The sequence below is a fragment of the Calidris pugnax genome, unplaced genomic scaffold, assembly GCF_001431845.1.
Source record: "Calidris pugnax isolate Ruff unplaced genomic scaffold, ASM143184v1 scaffold25, whole genome shotgun sequence".
NCBI classification, from domain to species: domain Eukaryota; kingdom Metazoa; phylum Chordata; class Aves; order Charadriiformes; family Scolopacidae; genus Calidris; species Calidris pugnax.
In genome coordinates, this window is record NW_015090805.1 from 1,211,662 (window position 1) to 1,230,277 (window position 18,616).

At 43.3% G+C, this 18,616-nt stretch overlaps 1 protein-coding gene across 1 annotated transcript in view; it reads left to right on the plus strand.

The window, feature by feature from the left end:
* LOC106885800 (amine oxidase [flavin-containing] A-like) overlaps positions 1–17,524 on the plus strand; it is a 37,258-nt gene extending 19,734 nt beyond the window's left edge. Inside the window, exons 4-15 of the mRNA XM_014938288.1 lie at positions 206–310; positions 1,552–1,643; positions 4,539–4,680; positions 6,494–6,643; positions 7,912–8,071; positions 9,307–9,403; positions 10,971–11,024; positions 11,939–11,996; positions 12,430–12,527; positions 13,999–14,110; positions 15,585–15,647; positions 16,138–17,524. Coding sequence (XP_014793774.1) covers positions 206–310; positions 1,552–1,643; positions 4,539–4,680; positions 6,494–6,643; positions 7,912–8,071; positions 9,307–9,403; positions 10,971–11,024; positions 11,939–11,996; positions 12,430–12,527; positions 13,999–14,110; positions 15,585–15,647; positions 16,138–16,293 — 1,287 coding nt within the window. The 3' untranslated portion in view covers positions 16,294–17,524. The remainder of the gene's footprint in view (positions 1–205; positions 311–1,551; positions 1,644–4,538; positions 4,681–6,493; positions 6,644–7,911; positions 8,072–9,306; positions 9,404–10,970; positions 11,025–11,938; positions 11,997–12,429; positions 12,528–13,998; positions 14,111–15,584; positions 15,648–16,137) is intronic.
* Positions 17,525–18,616: the final 1,092 nt, after the last annotated feature.

The following is an 18,616-nucleotide window of genomic DNA, read 5'->3' on the forward strand; positions in this document are numbered from 1 at the left end:
TCAGCATAACTGTGTTTTCCCCTCATACTTAGCTTCATGCATTGCATTGCTTACATGCATATGGGGGGGGGGGGGAGGAGGGAGAAGGGAAAAGAATAGGTCTTTGGGGGTGAAAGATCAACCATGACTGAGAATATTTAGTTCTTGAGTAATGAAGATATACTCTGTTGTGTTTCAGTTTCTTGTATTCTTATGTGTATTTTAGGGAAAGTCACGCTATTTCACAGGAATTTCCCCTTCAACATGGAATCCCTTGGTTTATCTGGATTACAATAACTTCTGGAGGACCATGGACAAGATGGGAAAAGAGGTAGGCTGTGTAAATTGCATCTGTTTCCTACAATGCTCATGTCACCACAAGTAAATCTGGTTTCATTTTGGTTTTGTTTTGGCAGGCTTTCTTATTGCAACTTTCATATAAGAAAAAAGAAACATCCATCAGGAAAGATATCTATGTTGCCCAGGAACTATTAGGAATAACAGAGTTTCCTCAATGAGCGGGGGTTGGACTGGGTGACCTTTAAAGGTACCTTCCAACCCAAACCATTCTATGATTCCGTGACAGGATACAAAAGATGTGGATGTCTGAAAAAATTTGGTTGAACCTCAGTGTATGTGCTTTTTCATACCAGAGAAAACCATTCCACAAGAAGGATTTTTCCCCTTCCTCTGTGACGGTGTTTTTGAGTAAGGATGATTCTTTTTTATAGCTGTCTAAGCAGAGCTCCCATTTGGCTTCATAGTAATTTTATTTTTAGGATTTTATTTCTAAAATGCTTAGACTGTAAATGCCTTCAAAATTGAAGCAGTATAACTGCACATCTTCCTGTGTGCAAAAAGTGGCCCCTGGAGTATCATGCTCTCTTTCAAATATTTATCAGTTGCCTTGTAATCGGGCTACAAACCAGGAGCTCTACCTTGCAGTAAACTTCAAGCATAACTAACTGTATTGCTGCAAAGTTCATTGGGTTTATGTGGTTTTGCAGAATCAAATTTGTGCATGATACTACACATTTTCTTATCAATTAGTGTATATTTTTTAAAGATTCAAATATACGATATGTCATGGTACATGACACATGTCGTGGTACTTTCAATGGATTGTTATTAAGAATTTAACTCTTTAAATTATTTAATAGTATCTAAGCATTTTTTGCCCTTTCTGTAGTTAACAGAGAGACATAGGGGCCTTCAGACACCTATCTGTAACTGACTGAATCCCTAACTGGAGAAAGAATTTTTCCCTCAGCTGTTAGAGGACACCAAGACAACTAAATTAGAACAGACAGCTCACTTCTGGATGACTAAAGGCCAGATGAGTCCCTGCATATGGATATAGACAAAGCCAGATTTGGTGATCATGGTACAATTCATGCCCATAGGTGTGAATGAAAACTATTCAATTTAGTGAATTTATTCCAAATTTCCATGTGCAGGGGACAAAAGCAACTTCTGGCCTACGTATCAATCAACTCTGTGCTACTTACTAGCTATGACCAGGCAATGACATAGTGCTGAATAATTTCTTTAATATTTTGCCTTTGTCCTCAGATTCCTCTCGAAGCACCATGGGATGCTCCGCATGCCGAAGAATGGGACAAAATGACCATGAAAGAGCTGATAAATAAGATTTGCTGGACCAAGTACGTGACTCTTTATTCACTTTGAAATCCAGCTGCAGAATGATAGTGGCTCACTGGCAAATTCTGGGGTACAGCTGGGGTACGGGCGGTGAGAGAGCAGGAGGCAGTTGAGATGAGGTGGTCTTTGCGATGAGCTGTTGTCAGGCAATGGGTGGGAAGCTGTAGAGGATAAGGTGGTACACAGAGCTTGGGTTGGCTGGCAGGTGGTGCTGAGGAGACCTTGCATATGCCTCAGCAGGCCCATGAGCACAGGGTCCCACCATGCTTTCATTTCACTTAGCTGAAATGGAGGCAGAAGGAGGTGAGGGGACTTCCCCAGCCCCACGGCAGGCTAGGAGCTGAGGAGTGATGTCCTCTGACTCTTTGCTGTGTCCTCTCCTGTGTAGTCATCATATGTGTCTGCTTTTATGGCGTGAGCTGTGTCGTGTGTACCATGGAGCAGGCAGGTTCCACTGGCACACTGGAGAGCAGCACACAGTACCAGAGGGCAGCTGTTTTCCCGTGATCACTCTACGGATGGGGCAGCATGAGACCTGAAGAGGAGGGGAAGTGAGCAGCTGTTAGCTCTGGGAACTCTGGAGAAGTTCAAATGCTGCTCCTTGTCTCGGCAGCAATGCCCACTGGGCCTCCAAAACCCTTGGAGGGAAAGAAGGCAGTGGAGGCAACCTTTCTTGTTGCCTTTCACCTCTCTGGCTGGTTTGTGCCTGGTTGGGAGCTCCAAGTTCTTCTCATCAAGCCTGTTGCTGCTCTTGCTCAGTTCTGCCCAATGAAGTGCACCCCTCCCTCTGCTCATGGGAAGCTGTCCTTGAATGCCAGCCAGCTCTCCTGGGCCTCTTTACCCTTCAGGGTACTTTCCCATGAGATGCTGCCAACTAGATCCTTGAGGAGGATAAAATCTGCACTTCCAGAGTTGCAATTCTGCTATTTTTCTTACTCCTCTTAGGATTTTATACTCCACAGTGTGATGACCACTGCAGCCAAGGCTGCCCTTTACCTTTGCATCATCTGACAGGTCTTCATCGTTTCTGAGTAGCTAGTCCAAGAGAGCATCAGCTCTATCTGGTAGGAAGAGTGGTGTATCAACTAGAAAATGGCCAGTGTGTTTTATATGTCTATGAGGGACCACACTGTATGAATAAAAAAAAGGAAAAATCTTGAATATGAGGTGACGACAACTGGAAGTACTCTTTTATGCCTTTCCTTTTTCAACTAAGTCTCTTTGTAAGGCAAAGAGAAGTGTGTTCATATGAGCACTTGTGTCCCCGCTTGCTGTGCCAGCCCCCATGCTATTCTGTAATGCTCTCCTCCCCTGTATTCAGCATTTTTCATTTGTGTGGCTGTGCTCTGTTTGCCCTTTCCTTCTGAGGTTTAGCACTGTGCCTGCAGCTTCCTGACCAAAACTTTCCATTTGAAATTTATTTTGCTGGCTTAAATCTTGCTCCCGCTCCATGTGATACGCAGTACAGCCATTTGGACTTTCTTTTGCTCTCTGTGGCATTGTAGTTTTCTTTACAATTAGTTTTATGAGCCATTTGCCTGCAAACTCTGTTATTTTGAACTACCCTTTCTGTTGCAAGTGCACTGGCTCTTCCTCTTCCAGTTTTTACTGTTCCTCCCAGTCAGGGAGCTGGTGGAGTATAAGTAGAACTGTTTTTATAATGGTGTCTCGTGTAACATGCTTCTCTGTAAGACTGCTTCTACTGCCAATGGTTTTGTGGCATTCCAGCTTTAATGGGTGTGCTCAGCTGAAACACATTCGAAAACTCAGTAAAAAGCCATTTTCAATCTTCAAGCCAAGCCTGATTTTTCTACACATAGTTAAAAACCGTAGTTCGTTAAACAGAAAAACTCTTCCGTGGCATTTTCTATGTGACTCAGATCAAGATTATAAAAGATTCGCTTGTCATGTGTCACAGATCAGCATCTACTGATCCTGGAGACTCTTTTCACATGTCTCAGGTCTGAACCTGCTAAAACTGTTTAGTGTATTGGTGCTTTCAAGATTGTGGCAGAGGGTTCTTGCATGCAGGATGTTTTCATAACCTGGCTAATGAAATTGAGGTGACTGGACTTCATACTCGGGGAAATGAGGTTATAAAAGTTTATAAGTTACATATTTTAGCCTAGATAACTTTCAAAGTTCCTTCCTTTAGCAGATGACAATAAATTCATGTTGTTTGATGAAACTTCATCCAGGTCAAAGACCTTTCACCTTCTTTGCAAGATGATCTCAATTCTTTTAGCACTCTGTAGCCACAAATGAAGGAAATGTGAATAGCCAGGTCCTCATTTCCTGCTGCTGTAACTCTGTCTATATTCAGAGCACTTAACTGTGGTAGACAGCTGACCCTCTCCTTATATTTATGGCAACAATTGCCAATTTGGTTCCTCTGGGTTATTTACTATGTCTGATTCTTGGTTTCACAAGAGGTCTGTGCAGCAGTGCTGCATGGGAGATGGGAAATATCTCGGCCGCACGGCTAGCTGAGTCCCTCGAGACCCATCAGACCTTGGAACTGATGTGCCTGATGAACTCCCCATGGAGGAGAAATGCAGAAGAGTTTCACTAACTGGTTACCAAATGCATTCTCCTGTTGAGAAAAATATTTGTTGTGACAAAAGGAATAGCAGTTGGGAAGCTATTTAAAGAAATAGCTAAGGTGAAATCAGTGGGATTTCAAACTCAATCAGTAAATGCTTTTGGAGGGAGGTGCTGATATAAACCCATTGAAATAGTCTCTCTACAGGCTGAAAAATGAGACAGCTATAAATCATCTTGGCTTTTCTGACTTTGGGAAAGCAGCCCTTATCGAGAATAACAAAGAAAATAACAATGAAAGCAATCAGGAAGTCACATGTACTTACTGCCTGTTTCTGCTCCTGTCTCTCATGCAGAGCTGCTAAAGAATTTGCCACCTTCTTTGTGAACGTCAACGTCACGTCTGAGCCTCATGAGGTCTCCGCTCTCTGGTTCCTGTGGTACGTGAGGCAGTGTGGGGGCACAGCCAGGATTTTCTCTATCACCAATGGGGGCCAGGTACAAAATGTCTCATATTCTTCCTTCTCTCTTGAAACCATAAAGAGCAAGTGGAGTGTTGTACCTCCTGCAATTAATGAAAACACCAAGTTCATGTGGCACCGAAGACAATTGCGTTCTCATGGGGTAGAAACAGCCCCCTTGGCTAACTCTGTACAATGAGGAATTTTACTAGCTAGGCTTTGGTATAAATTGGGACAATTTAATCAATTGTGTTTTCCTGCATTTGCTTCAGCACAGTCCTTCTGTTGCTGTTTTGTTGCTTTTTTGCCAATTTGTTTTCTATGGGTTACTTAGCACATTTGAATGTTTTCAAAAGTTGCAAGCAAGTGTACTTATTTTTATTTTTATTTTTTTTGGTGTTGAAGCCTCTAATGGCAAGAGTTGGAAGTGATTCCAAAAGGCCCTTCCTTTTTGGGACAGCTCACATGGCAGCATGTTCTTTGAGCTACTTCAGACTGTCTCTTGCCTTGGTTTTGGCAGGTGCCCGGGTGCCTGCAGAACATCATGGTTTCATGTAATTGTTCTGGATGATTTCAGAAATGGGAAGAGAGGGTTGTCAAAGTAATTTGGATGTGATATGTCAGCACCCTTTACTAGCCTCTTTCCTCAGTTGACGCAGCCTCAGAGAGCACACGCAGCATTTCAGACTTAAGCTACCAACAGCAAAAGTGGAGACAGTACCACACCCTTCCAAGTGTGCTGGGATAGGGAGACGTTAAGACAAGTTGCCTGGAGAGGTGCAAAGTCTCCATCAATATTTGTCCATTGGGGTAAGAATAGACAACAGCGTGTCAAGAAAGATATAAGTGGAACTAATGCTGCCCAGAGGTAGGAGCACAAACTAAGTGCCTTCCTCCTCAGGAGCTCCTCAGTTGCATTTGCTGTCTGCAACTGCTAGACGTTGCAGCAAGAATTAAAATTAATCCCAAGATACTGATAGCTAAACAAGACATGCAGACAGGGGAAAGCTAGCCTGGGAAGAGCACTTCCTTTTCTTTATGCTTGGATAAGGTAAGCTGTCTTGGTTTCTACCATCCTTCCCTCTCTCCTCACCCCAATCAAAATCAGTTGAGCAAAACTGCTAGGGGTTCCTGACTTAGCGGCCTTGATGAGTCTTCTTCAGACAGCCATTTCAGTCTTTCAGCACAAGACTTTGTGGATCCTTTCCTCCCTGCCAGTACCGGGATCTTATATGTAAAAGCGAGCTGCTGGATACAATGCTGGTGACTGGTAGATAAAAGAGTGTTACTGCTTCTCCTGAGCCTCTGCGCAGATATCACAAGGAAATATATGTCACAGACTGTGCTTTTTTTCCAGACAGCAATGCCTTTGTGTCTTCCCAGGGACAGATAAAGCTCATTGCCCGCTGCACTCAAGGCCAGACCCAGTTAAAGATCTGTCTTGCTTCTGGGCAGGTGCAGGCTTTCCAGCAACTGGAATTTGCTGTCTTTGTCACACATGAGGGTTTTGGTAGCAAAATGATGGGTAAAATAGTCAAAACCTCTTTTTAATGAAGTGATATGCTTATGCTAGCTAAAATACCTGCATTATATGTGTTTGTTCTCTAGTCTTCAAGAATCTTTAAGCCAGCTAATTGAGGAGGCCATTGCAAAAGTGGTTTAGGCAGCAATCCCCACTGAGGCTTGGGTTTATGCCTTCACTCTGCTGAAAGTCTGGACCTCTTTATGCACCCTTAGGACTTGCAGATTTGGCCTGGAGTTTCCTGATTATGAGCAGAAGTCATATTCAATGTCATTGTGATTAATGCTGGTGATCTTTTGTTTGTGTTTGTTTTCTGTTTGTATTTTAGGAGAGGAAGTTTAAAGGGGGTTCTGGTCAGATATCGGAGAAACTAATGGAACACCTCAAAGGCAGAGTTAAACTGGAGAGACCTGTGGTCCGTATTGATCAGACAGGTGATAATGTCATTGTGGAGACTCTAAACCATGAGATATATGAGGTAATTTGATCAGAATAAAAGTAGAGTATGCATTTAGTAGAGGAATACATCTGCTGTAGCTCTTAGCCAGATCTAATCAGGAAGCATCCATTTGTGTGTGTCTATTTCTCAGACTACGCTGACACTGTGAAACCTGCCTTACAGTTTTATTTATGGCTGGGTCTCCTCTTGGTGTTCTGCTAGTTAGTTTCTGCCATTATTCTGCCTTTTCTGCCTTAACTTTTTTTCTGTGATTATGTATTTTTACATTTCAGTTCTGCATTGAGACCATTTCAAAGAAAAGAAAAATAACATTCCTGTTCATATCTAAATTTGTGGTTTGCAGAACAAAACAAAACCAAAAAAGACATTTCAAACGCCTTTAGTAAGATTTTGCCTCTGTGCAAAGCAAAAAAGCATTTCACAGTGGTGCTGTGAAGTGCTCCATCAGTACATGATTACCCTCAGTGGCACCCACAGGGTGGCAGCTCCTTTCTGCATGCAGAGTCCAGCCTGCCACGGGGGTTTGTGCAGGACCATCACAGTCTGCAAGATCCCCATCCCACTGGTGGCAGTGTTTGGAAGGGAAAGGGAAGGGGCTGTTTGGCAGAGAAGCACGTCTAAGGATGTCCTGGAGTAGGAACTCTCTTCCTTCCCCAGGGATTTTTAAACCCCAGAGTTAAAGCATAGGCTTCTCTCTCCATGCTGGCTGAGCAGCCCCACCAGCATCAGAGCGCCTGAGAGCAGCAGCGTTTAATGTGATATAGTGTCACCCTGAGCCACGAAGCCCAGTGTCCTTCATTGCTCCACTCAGTCACAGGACCTGTGAGAGGGATGGCACGTGTTCAGGAAAGCTGAAATCACTATCAGTGTTCCTTTTGCTGAAGTAGTATCCTGTGAACATGCACAAAAGCGATTTATCTTTTGGGTTTTTTTAACAGCTTATAATTTCAACAAACGTGGGTCATATTATCTGGGGATGGTGAAATGCACTTTTACCTACACCACAAGATCTATCTTGTCCCATTCCTTACCTGTCTCCAGCCAAGTTTCACCTCTGGTCCTGTAGTGTCCAGAAAGATGTCAAGAATCATCTAAACCACAAAACAGCATGTTTTTCCCAGCTCCTTTTTCTGAAATGGCAGAAATATCTGTGTGGGAAAGCCAAGCAGCAAAAAGTCAGGTGCAGGAAAGTTGTTAATGTCTGATAAGAGTGTCTTTGAAAGGTGTTCTGTGGGCCGAGCTCAGTGAGAAGCCTTGTCTGTACTGACTGTGTTTTATGTTTTCAGGGCAAGTACGTGATCAGTGCTATCCCTCCAATCCTGACAACGAAGATTCATTACAAACCAGAACTGCCGTCAAAGAGAAACCAGTTAATTCAGCGTTTGCCTATGGGGTGTGTCATAAAATGCATGATGTACTACAGGGAAGCCTTCTGGGAGAGGAAGGGTATGTGGGGAAAGTGAAGGATTGGGGGAGCCCTGTGCTACGCTCGTTTTGAAGCTCTGCAGTCTGTCAGGGAATAAAGCTAAAGGGGGGTTAAGTGTGGAAACCCTCAAAGCAGACACACAGAGAAGTGAAAGGTAAAGCTCCTTAGAAAGGAGAGCTCTTCCTCCAAGCCTGAGTGCACACCTTTTCCCAACATGAGTTCTGGAACCCAAATCTCCTTGTTGCTAGTGAGGAGGGACGACTGAGAGAATCAGCAAGGTTTCATCATGAAACTGAAACCTGCAATGCACAGAAGCAGTGACCCTGCAGCAGTAAGTCCATGCTTCTCCCTGCCAGGGACAGAGTTAGGGCAGCTAAAGAGAATTTGCAGCACATGACGAGGAGAGCTTAAGGTGTAAGCAAGACCTTTCCTTGTTCTTAATCCTCTGTTCTACAGACTTGATATCTCAGAGGACTGGAAAAAGTAGGTTAGCTTTTTGTTTAACTTCAGATATTTTTTTCATGTACTGCAACATCACGTGTTTCTCAGCTTTAACCGATACCGTTTCCTGATCTATTTGTATGACCAGATTAATTTCCACTTCCTAGGTAATGATACTGAGAGTTTCACTGGGCGAGAAATTTTTTTAATGTTAAGAATATAGTTTTGCATGTTGCAGGGCAAAAACTGGCCATTGGGATTAGAAAGAAACGTAGGCAGCTTTATACATTGTTATCTATATGGAGTTTTTTGTGTGTTCATCTGAAACACGTACTGATGTGATACTAGATTAGACAACCCATGTTTCTGCTGCATTACAGTTATGGGACACCATTCCTGACAGTCTTACTTTCAGCAAAATCAGTAACCAGATGTAATTACACTGGCTTTAGTTGCTGCTGTTGTAGTTTTGGCCAAAGTTATTCATGGAATGAACTATCATAGTTCTTGCTAGATCCGTTTATTTTTAATGTTTATTGCCCCCAATATAGAAAGCCAAAGGGACTTGCAACAATCCACAGAAATTCCTTGCTAAGTAATAATGGAATTGAAATGTGACTTTTATAAGCCTTGGTATAAAATTTCCCAGGGTCAGAAGGAAGCAAAGAGAAGCATTGTTACAAAAACACTTCAGACATGTAGGTATTATTGTACAATTCCATTTATGGCTAATTTTCCTTGCTCATTACTATCAGAAACAACAATCATCAACAAGTTTCTCTGACAATCATTTTGGTTTCTTTTCCCCTCTTAGGTTATTGTGGTTCCCTTGTCATTGAGGATGAAGAGTCTCCAATTGGAATAACCATAGATGACACGAAACCTGACGGATCTTTCCCTGCCATTATGGGGTTAGGAGCTTCTAGCCCATATTTATAGACAAGTATTTCTTTTTGTATGAAGGAGTGGGAGGAGGAGGAAGAGGGGAAATGGCCAGGTTATGTTGTGGGTACCCACTCCCAGAGTCTTCACAGATGGAGGAGAGCACTTCTGGCAAGCCTCTTGTGCCTCTCTAGTCCATATAAGCTTTTACGTGAAGCTTCTGCTACAAATAGCCTGATACAAAAAGGAGATGGTCGGGAAGGAGTTGCTGAATTCAGCTGTAGTTTATTTTAAGCATTCAGTTAATGTATTTTTTTTTTTTTTTGCTGTGGAGTAGATTTAGAAATAAATCCCTTTCTTACCTAGCTTTGGGAGCCTGTGTTTGGCTAATGTTGGGCCTTGTATTTAGCATCTGGGCCAAAATTAAAATTCAGTTGTCCAAGAAATCCTTGTTTGCCTCGTGTTCCCACTGAGCTGAGGCAGCTCAACGAGCATCAGCTGGTGGTTGAGTGGGGCAGCAGCTGTGCAGTGAAGAAATCAGGCTTCTAAAGAAACTGCCAAGTAAAAAAGCTGTAGTTTGGACAAACAGATGGGAAAATATGTAACAGCATTGACTGGCTTTTAAAATAGGTTAAGCGAATATCTACAATATCTACAGATGTTTCCACTGTAATCTGAAGTAAGACTGCCAAAAAAAGGCCAATATAAATGTCAGGCAACTATTCCTTAAGTATCTGGCAAGGAAAAGCTTGCCACTTTTACTGAACTGTACATGTTTATGGGCATGTTCAAGGCTTAAAATCTTCTATGACCAGAAAGCAACAAGCTGCCTCCAAACCCCATATGGCAGTTTCCTGATTTCTCCTTGTGGATTTCTGCAACTTTCTAAAAGACTGCAGGAACATAGTTCATCCCCCGGGTATCTCCACTAAGGTCAGATGACCTAATGGCCAAATCTGTTTCCTTCAAAGCTGAATGAATATCAATCCCAGTCCTTTCAGGACTGGTCCATGGCACTGTGCTGTGCTTGTCAGAGCAGCAGGCTCCCATCACTTACTAACACCAAATGACACGGGCAGTGGTATGGCCAGCTGTCTGCAAGACTTGAAAAGCTCAAGAAAACTCAGGGTCTTGGTCCTTTTGGATAAGACTTAGGTACAAAAAGGTAGTGTCCAGGCTAGTTTGCTGGACACTGCTGTCTCTCTGCCCACTTTGGGTGTAACCCTGCTCTCCTGAATCAGTGGGGATGGAGTGCTCATTCCCACAGAGCAAAATGAGGCCGGTGCTGGCAGCTTTGAAAACGCACTTGAATTCTGCAACTTTCTCATCTGCCAGGCAGTTCTCTGCGCCTGCCCCCTGGGAATGCATGCTCTCCCTTTCAATTAACTCCACAGGGTGCCCTGCACAGGCCTTCTCACCCGTGTGACTTGTAATTATTAAGTGATGAGGTATGAAGATAAAATGTCAAGCCCGTTAACGTACCGGTAAAGTGCTTTGGTTGTCTTTTTTTTTTTGGAGTAATTTCAAGCAAGAGCTTGCGAATCAGCTGGGGTGCTGACACTGCATGATATTTATATGCCGTATTTTCTTTTGCAGTTTCATCCTTACCAGAAAGGCTGTTAAATTGGCACTTCTCAGTAAGGAAGAGAGGTAAGAGTTCAGAAACTGCAAATATTTCAGAAGTCGGTTCTCTGGGATGCTTCCCCACAGGAATGTGTATGAATAGATGTGTGCATATGCACATGATCAGTGCAACTACCAATAGTGGAAGTTTGGGCAAAAATCAAGCTTTTGGCACAAACAGGCCAAGACACTGATCCTAATATCCATCCAATTATGGATATTTCTAAGTTTCAAAGTCCTGCTCGCTCTTCCATATTATGACTTACCAGCTCTGTATCTCTATGTGAACTGAGAAGATTTTTTCCGAAGGCATTTCCTGACTGCATCCCCAGTGAATGATGCTTCACCCCAGGGATATAGGGAGTGCTGACATGGCGTAGTTTTGGGTGTCCTTCACATTCAGACTGAGTGATAAAATATTTAAACCTCCATGTTTACAACAGTATGGTTCCTCCTTTAGTCTGTGAAATGAACAAACAGTGATTTCTAAATAAAATTTTTGGTACACATGCAAGTGAAAGAGGAGTTCTGCTTAGGAATGTGAGTAGTATTCTCCAGCTCATATTTTGTTCTTGGCTATAGTAAATCTGTAGGGATTTCATTGATTTATATTGCATCTCTTCTGGTCTTACACCAGTGAATGTGAGAATGAATTGGTTCTGCATCCTAAAATAAGTGTACAAAGATTTATTTTTTTGGAGCTCATTGCCAAAATCAACCTACATTTCCCATTCCCTGGGTCCATTTTGGATGTCACATTTAGGCATCAGCATTTGAAATATGCATGTTAAGATAAGAACTTGAAATCAGACATAAAACCAAAGCCAAACCCAACTTTCTTTCCAATGTAGCCCAATAAATGTGATTATTTTTTTAATAAGAGCAATAACTGAGAGGGTATTTTCCACCTTTTTTTTCTGACTGATTTTCTTTTCATATAGGAAGAAGAAGATCTGTGAGGCATATGCCAAGGCAATGGGGATGGAAGAGGCTTTGCATGTAAGAAGTGAATGCCTGTTTTTACTTCTGTAGTACAGTAATGTTACTCCTTTCCTCTGGAGAAGGAGCCAAAATTCCTGTTACCTAAAATGTGTATCTGAAATTGCATGTTGTGCCATACACTTTATACTCCCAAAGGCAGAGCAGCAGCATCTAGTACAGGGGGGAAAGAGCTGCCCATCTCACTCTTTCTGAGAAGAGAGAAGGCAGTGCATGGATTTATTTGTCCTGTCATTTCCCCATGGGAGTCTAGCGCTTCTATAAAAGTGCAAAGATTTGTTATGTGCAGACGGATAGCATTAGCCAGATGACATGGCACTCCTTTGACACATATCCTTCGCCTGCTTTTTCAAACCTCTTCAAAGGAAATCTGTTTTTTATTTTCAATTTCTCTGCCACTGTTTCACTCTCTAATATTTGCTAATACTTACAGCCTGTGCATTATGAAGAAAAGAACTGGAGCACGGAGCAATATTCAGGGGGTTGTTACACAGCCTACTTCCCACCAGGCATAATGTATTCTTATGGAAGGTAAAACAGAGAATGCTTTGCTTTCTAATTTACATTTCTTAGCTTGTGTACAATGTTATAACTTATGCAACAAACTCATGGCATATGTAGCATATTGGGGGAACTCTAAGCCTCTTGCCACTCCCCAGCTAGCAAGGATCTTGCTATTGACTTTAGTAGCAGCAGAGTTTCTCTGGTGACTTTCAAGGGAACAAAACATAGTCACAAAGGGACCTGCTAAAGCCAGGAAACCTTTCCCCACTAGGTTACTTAACAGTATGTGCTGCTATGCAGTATTTGCAGTAGAATCCTTTAATGTTTTCTAGGACCTTGAGGGTACGCATCTTGGACAGATGAAGAGTTTCCACTGACTGTGTAGGCAGAGCACCAGGTTCTGGTGGAGGCCATTGAGTCACATCACGAGGGGAAGACACAAACCCTTACATAAAAACTCATTTGCTCTTTCCACCTTGTAAAGCCTTCCGTGCCCTTTCCACACAGAATTGCTGTAGTCCTAAAGGGAAGTGTTAGATAACACTGATTAATACTCGTTATATCACTGAAAAGCGTGTGGGAGGCATGGTTCAGTACATAATGGGAACAACCAGACAAACCTTGTATCCATAGCCAAAGGCCAGACAAACCAGGTAGCACACCACAGTGTGGCCTTCTTAGCATGTCCATCATGGAGTTACACCCTGCCTCTGTGCCAAGATGCGAGTGGGAAGAAGTCATCCCATGCACTGCCTCTGTGGTTGTAATTTATCTGAACACTTGGGTAGTGATGGGTGAGGCCTCTGACCTGGGGAAGCTGGTGACAGGCAGCCAAGGAGAACCTAATCAAGGGTTAGATGGGAGCCCTTAGAGGAAGCACATCTCCCATGGGAAAGGGAGCTCATTACCTATGGTTGGGTTGGGCAGGGTGCTTGTGCAGCTTGGCATGGCTGGAGGGCTGGCTTATATGACCCCACAGGGTGGAATGCAACTCTGAATGCTGAGGCCTTCAGCTGCCGTCCCCTTTTGGCAGGGCTCACAGCCGGGCAAGTCCAGACTCCAAATAGAAGCTGGTATTAGTGACCCATCACTGCAAAAACATCATTCACATCCCATTGTAATGGCAGGACAGTAACAAAGCTGCCATGCAGAAGACATAAATCTGTCAGCTGCCCTGCTTTTCTGGAGGCTGTTAGGATTATCCCTTATCCCAGCACTAAAATAAGGCTCATACTACTTTGCACGGAAACTGGGCACACTGATTTATGCCTTAGATTTTTTCTGTTTCTGAGATCTTGAGTTTTGTGTACAGAAGCAAGTAGGTGGTCCTGCAGGGACATGCTCCCCAGCCCCTTATTGCACCACGTTCCCCAGCCCAGGTCTGCAGAAATTTCTGGAGAGCTGAAGTTGAGTGCTCCATGAAAGCCCATAAATTGCTTTCAGAAGGATCATCGCCTACCCGTTCCTTGTCATCTGACATTCTCCATTTGTTTTAAAGGATCATTCGCCAGCCCATTGACAGACTCTACTTTGCTGGCACGGAGACAGCTACCCAATGGAGTGGATACATGGAGGGGGCCGTACAGGCAGGAGAGAGAGCAGCCAGAGAGGTACGGACTGTCAGTTTGCTTTCAGCATCTCTATTAGAAGGTTAAGAAGGATTAAGTACAGCTTGGAGGATCTGATTTTGTGTATCGCACTCTGTAATTATGCGGAGCCTCCTAGAATTGATGAGGAAGAATCACACAAAAGGATGTGAACCAAAGGCTTTTTTTTTGTTTTGTTTTTAAACTTTATGAAGTTTGTTATTGAATAAAGTGAAGCCAAGAATCTTAGCTGAATCAGAACATTATGAGGTGTACTCCTGCACTGGAGACTTAAAATGAAGCTCATGCCATATACCTCATGTCTAGAGGAAAAAACCCTCCAGCCTGATGCTGCCCTTAGATATACTGCCACAATTTCTAACAAATTAATCACTGTATGTTTTAAAGGTAATTTAAGTCATTACAAATGCTCACAACTATTTCCTGTATAGCAATCTGGAAATCTGAGCATTGTTCTCATTTTTGATCTATCCCTTCTGCTTCTCCTTTTACGACACAGTACCGTTAGCTCAGCTTTATGAATTCATAATGGGCAGCTCTGATAATGTCTAAATCTCCTCAGAATGACACACATTGGGCTGGGTTCCCAGTCACAGTGAAATCCCTTTACAACAGTCTGGAGGGAGGAAAAAAACCCATTAAAGGGCGTACATTACAGTTACAACTGCTGTATGACAGAGACATGGAGCTGTTATTTAAGGGGAAATCAGCCCTTTGCTTCCATTTGATAGAATGTCATATTCACCTTATAATCCTCATTACTTGCTGTTTCAAGTCACCTAATTTCTCTTTTTCTCCATGCCTGTGAGCAGTAGTTACAGAGATGGTTAGCTGTCTCTTCTGGAGACATTCATTTGCCCCTGAGAACCTCCATGACTGCTACCATCACTTTATTCTCAAGAAAAATCCTCTGTGAGCTTCGTACTGCCTGAATAGCCAAGAGATAACTTCATAATTGTGTACTTGGAAAGCCCCTGAGTCGTATCTCTCGTCTTTCTAGTTTGTGATCCAAGCAGCATCACTCCTAATTGGCTTTGTGTCCTGAGTGTATGACAGTAACCTCACCTTGCTGTTTCTCAAGCTGTCATGTGAAAAAGCACTTTTACTTGTACTCAGAAAAAAAATTAAATAAAAATCTGGAGAAGCTGTAGTTCATGTGGATTTCTGAGTGAAGTTCTTTCTACAAATGACTCTGTGAAACTGTCCTTTTATCATTAAAACACTGGTTAGCCACGTGACCATTTGATGACCAGCTGTCATATATTTACACAAAATACTAAAAATGCCTCCTTCTTCTCTCTTTGCTGATATAAACAGAGAAATCACTGTACAATTCCTGGTTCAAAACACTTTCAGGTAGTCATAGTTATGCCTTTTGTCAATGTCACCTTTTTCTGACTTGCTCTGCTTTTCCAAAATTGAAAGTGGTGTGGTTTTTAATTTTTTCTCATGTGGTACAAATATTTTTTTCTTCTAGATATTGCACAGGATGGGCAAGATCTCAGAGAAAGAAATTTGGATGCCAGAGCCAGAGTCAAAGGTAAGCCAGACTTTCTCATTGTCACCTGATCAGGTGTGTATCCCTCAGTTTGGCTGCAATCCCTGCTTCCTTGAGGTTTTGGTTACCTGACATGCATCGTTCTTTTTTTTTTTTTTGTCTCATCCGAGGAATATTAACAATATTATTAACAATAACCCCTGTCTGAGGCGGGGATGGCCAAGACCCAGGGGCAAGGATCTTGGAGCATTAGGAAATGCAAAATGCAGGAAATCAGCCTAGTTCTGCTCAGTCCCAGAATATGGTTTTAAGCCAAATACAACCTCCTTCCAGTCACAAGTCCCTCCGCCTTTGCTGTCCTGTGGACAATAGAAAACATGCGTTTCACAGCCCTGACCCTCCATCCCCACCCCAATCTGGTCCTCAGGAAAGATCTGTGATCTCCCCAACCTAGCAGGGGATGTTTGCCGCGTCCCTGCTCAGATGGTGAGATAGACCCTGCTGTGCTCTACCATCTCCTCTCTCCCCACAGGATGTCCCAGCCCGACCGTTCACCACCACCTTCTGGGAGAGGAACCTGCCATCTGTGCCAGGACTGCTGTGCCTGCTTAGCTCCACCATGTGTTTCACCTCTGTGGCTGCTGTGGGGCTGTTTGCCTATAAAAAGGGACTACTGATTCGAAACTAGTGGGGACCACACATCCAGTGGAAGCTGCATACTCCCTCTTCTTCTCTTTTACCAGATGAGTGTTATTTTTGGAAAGAAGTGGCATGGACAGCTGGAAAGGGCAAAAGTTGTTCTCCTTGTGATTTTTCTTTTCAGTACCACATAATTAATGCACCAAATCTACTGCGGTTGCTACCAGCTAAACAGGAATAAATCAACTGTGGGGGTGTTTTTCAAATTTGCCTTTTCCTTGTCCATTTGTTTTGATTGGACCTGATAATATCGATGTTATATTCCTAATACAGGCAAGGCAAAATGCAGATCTCACCTTTCCTGAAAGGCAAAGAGACCTTGGAGAATGCGTTGATTTCCACTCGCTGCTTTATTTTTTTTACCAGGCGAGATAATAAATACCCTTATGCATTCACCTCGGTTAGCGGCTCAGAATATCTGAGGTCATTCCCATAGCATCCCTGCTGCACAGAAGAGATTAGCATGCCAATCAGACACACAGAATTGCCAAATTAATTTTCAAATGCATTTGATTAATTATTAATCATCGCAACGTGAGGCAGGCTGAACCATGAGCTGGTTGAGAAGAGGTAATTAGCACGAAGCAACTCAGTTAAGCGGTGAGAGAGGAAGCGCGGGTGGACTTTATTTCTGCCCACCACCAAGCAAACATCTGTGCTGATCTGCTCTGCAGAGTGCCTGCGTCGGTGCGGCACGGCCACGGCACGGCCACGGCGTGGCTCTCGGTTACTTCCTGGCCTGAGAGCATCTGATCCAGCCCAGCCATTTGCTGCTAAAGCAGAGTGAAATGAATTAGCAAAGTTAAAGCCCCTCCGCCTTGCAGCGGGTGCTGGCTGTTATTTTCCAAGTGGCAGCAGCTTCCTGGCTCCCCGTCAATTCGCTGCCCCTCATTTTGCTCGTGATCTGCACCGCCTTCCTCCGACGAGGAGAAATGTATTTGGGGCTTGAATTACTGCCTTGTAAATTACAGTAATTGGATGCATCTGCCTGTTCCGCTCTTGTTATGTACATGATACACTTAAAATAATCACTTTAGTGTTTAACTGAAGTCTGGAATATATGTTTCACAATGTACCATCATGATGCGGTCTTTTTGCCATGCAATGTAAGCGTTGTGTGTGTGACCATGAACTCGACTGTCATTCATCATGGGTGAAATGTGCCTTTCAATAGTCCTGCAACCTACAGACCTCTTCTATAAACTTTTCTTCAGATTCTTTCTCGTGTTGTTTTTTGTGTGAGTTTTTGGAAGGTGGTGTTTCTCTAGTGTGTTAAATCACTCGGCAAATCACGTGCAGCGGCCACCAAACCCTTGCTCTGCTCAATATGATCCGTGTGTATATGCCAACAGAAATAGCTACCTACCCAAGATGACTTTGCTCCTGGCCTCTGCTTCAACTACATTCATATGTCCTCTTGGTTTTTTGAACAAAAGCCATGTAGACACTATGAGTGCAGACCAATCTCAGCCTAGGTGCTGGTGGGCTTCAAAGCAGAAGCTGTTTCCAGAGGGAAGGGGTGCTTCAGGTGGCCCCTTGTCACTGGGTGTGAGCAGGCACTCACGGTGCCAGTGTTAAAGATTGTACAGACAGGACATGTCTCCCCAGCTACTTTGTTCATTGTTTGCAGGCATTCTACGTGAGGATCAGTCAACCACTACCAGTTTCTCTCGGGGGGGGAAAAAAAAGCCTGAACAGATTATTTATAAGACATCGACATTTCCAGCTTCAGCTTTCCCATCTACCTTGAACTTACATGTGCACTTCAAGTTACCCACACTGGAAAGGAGAGAATAGTCTCAGTAAGAATCAGCAATGATGTTGGATTTTGAACACATTAAACTGTGGTATTAAATGCTCATTTAAAGGATTTTTGACACATTCTTTGACAGGTTGGTTTAGCACCCACCTTAGGAACATTTTAAGGAGGGGGAAATGACTAAAATGACTAACGTGAATTGCTGTTTGATTGCAGGGCTCCCTGCTGAATATGTTCTCCCCAGCTCCAGCCATTACTGAGCAGAAATTCCTCTGCACTGGGGCTACCCCCTGCCTGGCACAGCCACAGTGCCCACCCCAGGGCTCAGGGAAGGAGCACAGGGGCATGAAAAGGTTCTGCACCACTACACACTTACCCTCAGGGCGATGCTCCCATCACCTGGAAAGCACTATCCATACCTCTTCAAAAATACTCATCCATGCTTGTGTTTGTGGCAATTAGAACCATTCGTTTTGTTGCTGACTTTTTAAACCTGACGTCCGAATTTCACAGCTTTTGTGTGCACATGCAAAAGGGACCCCAAATCATCCGG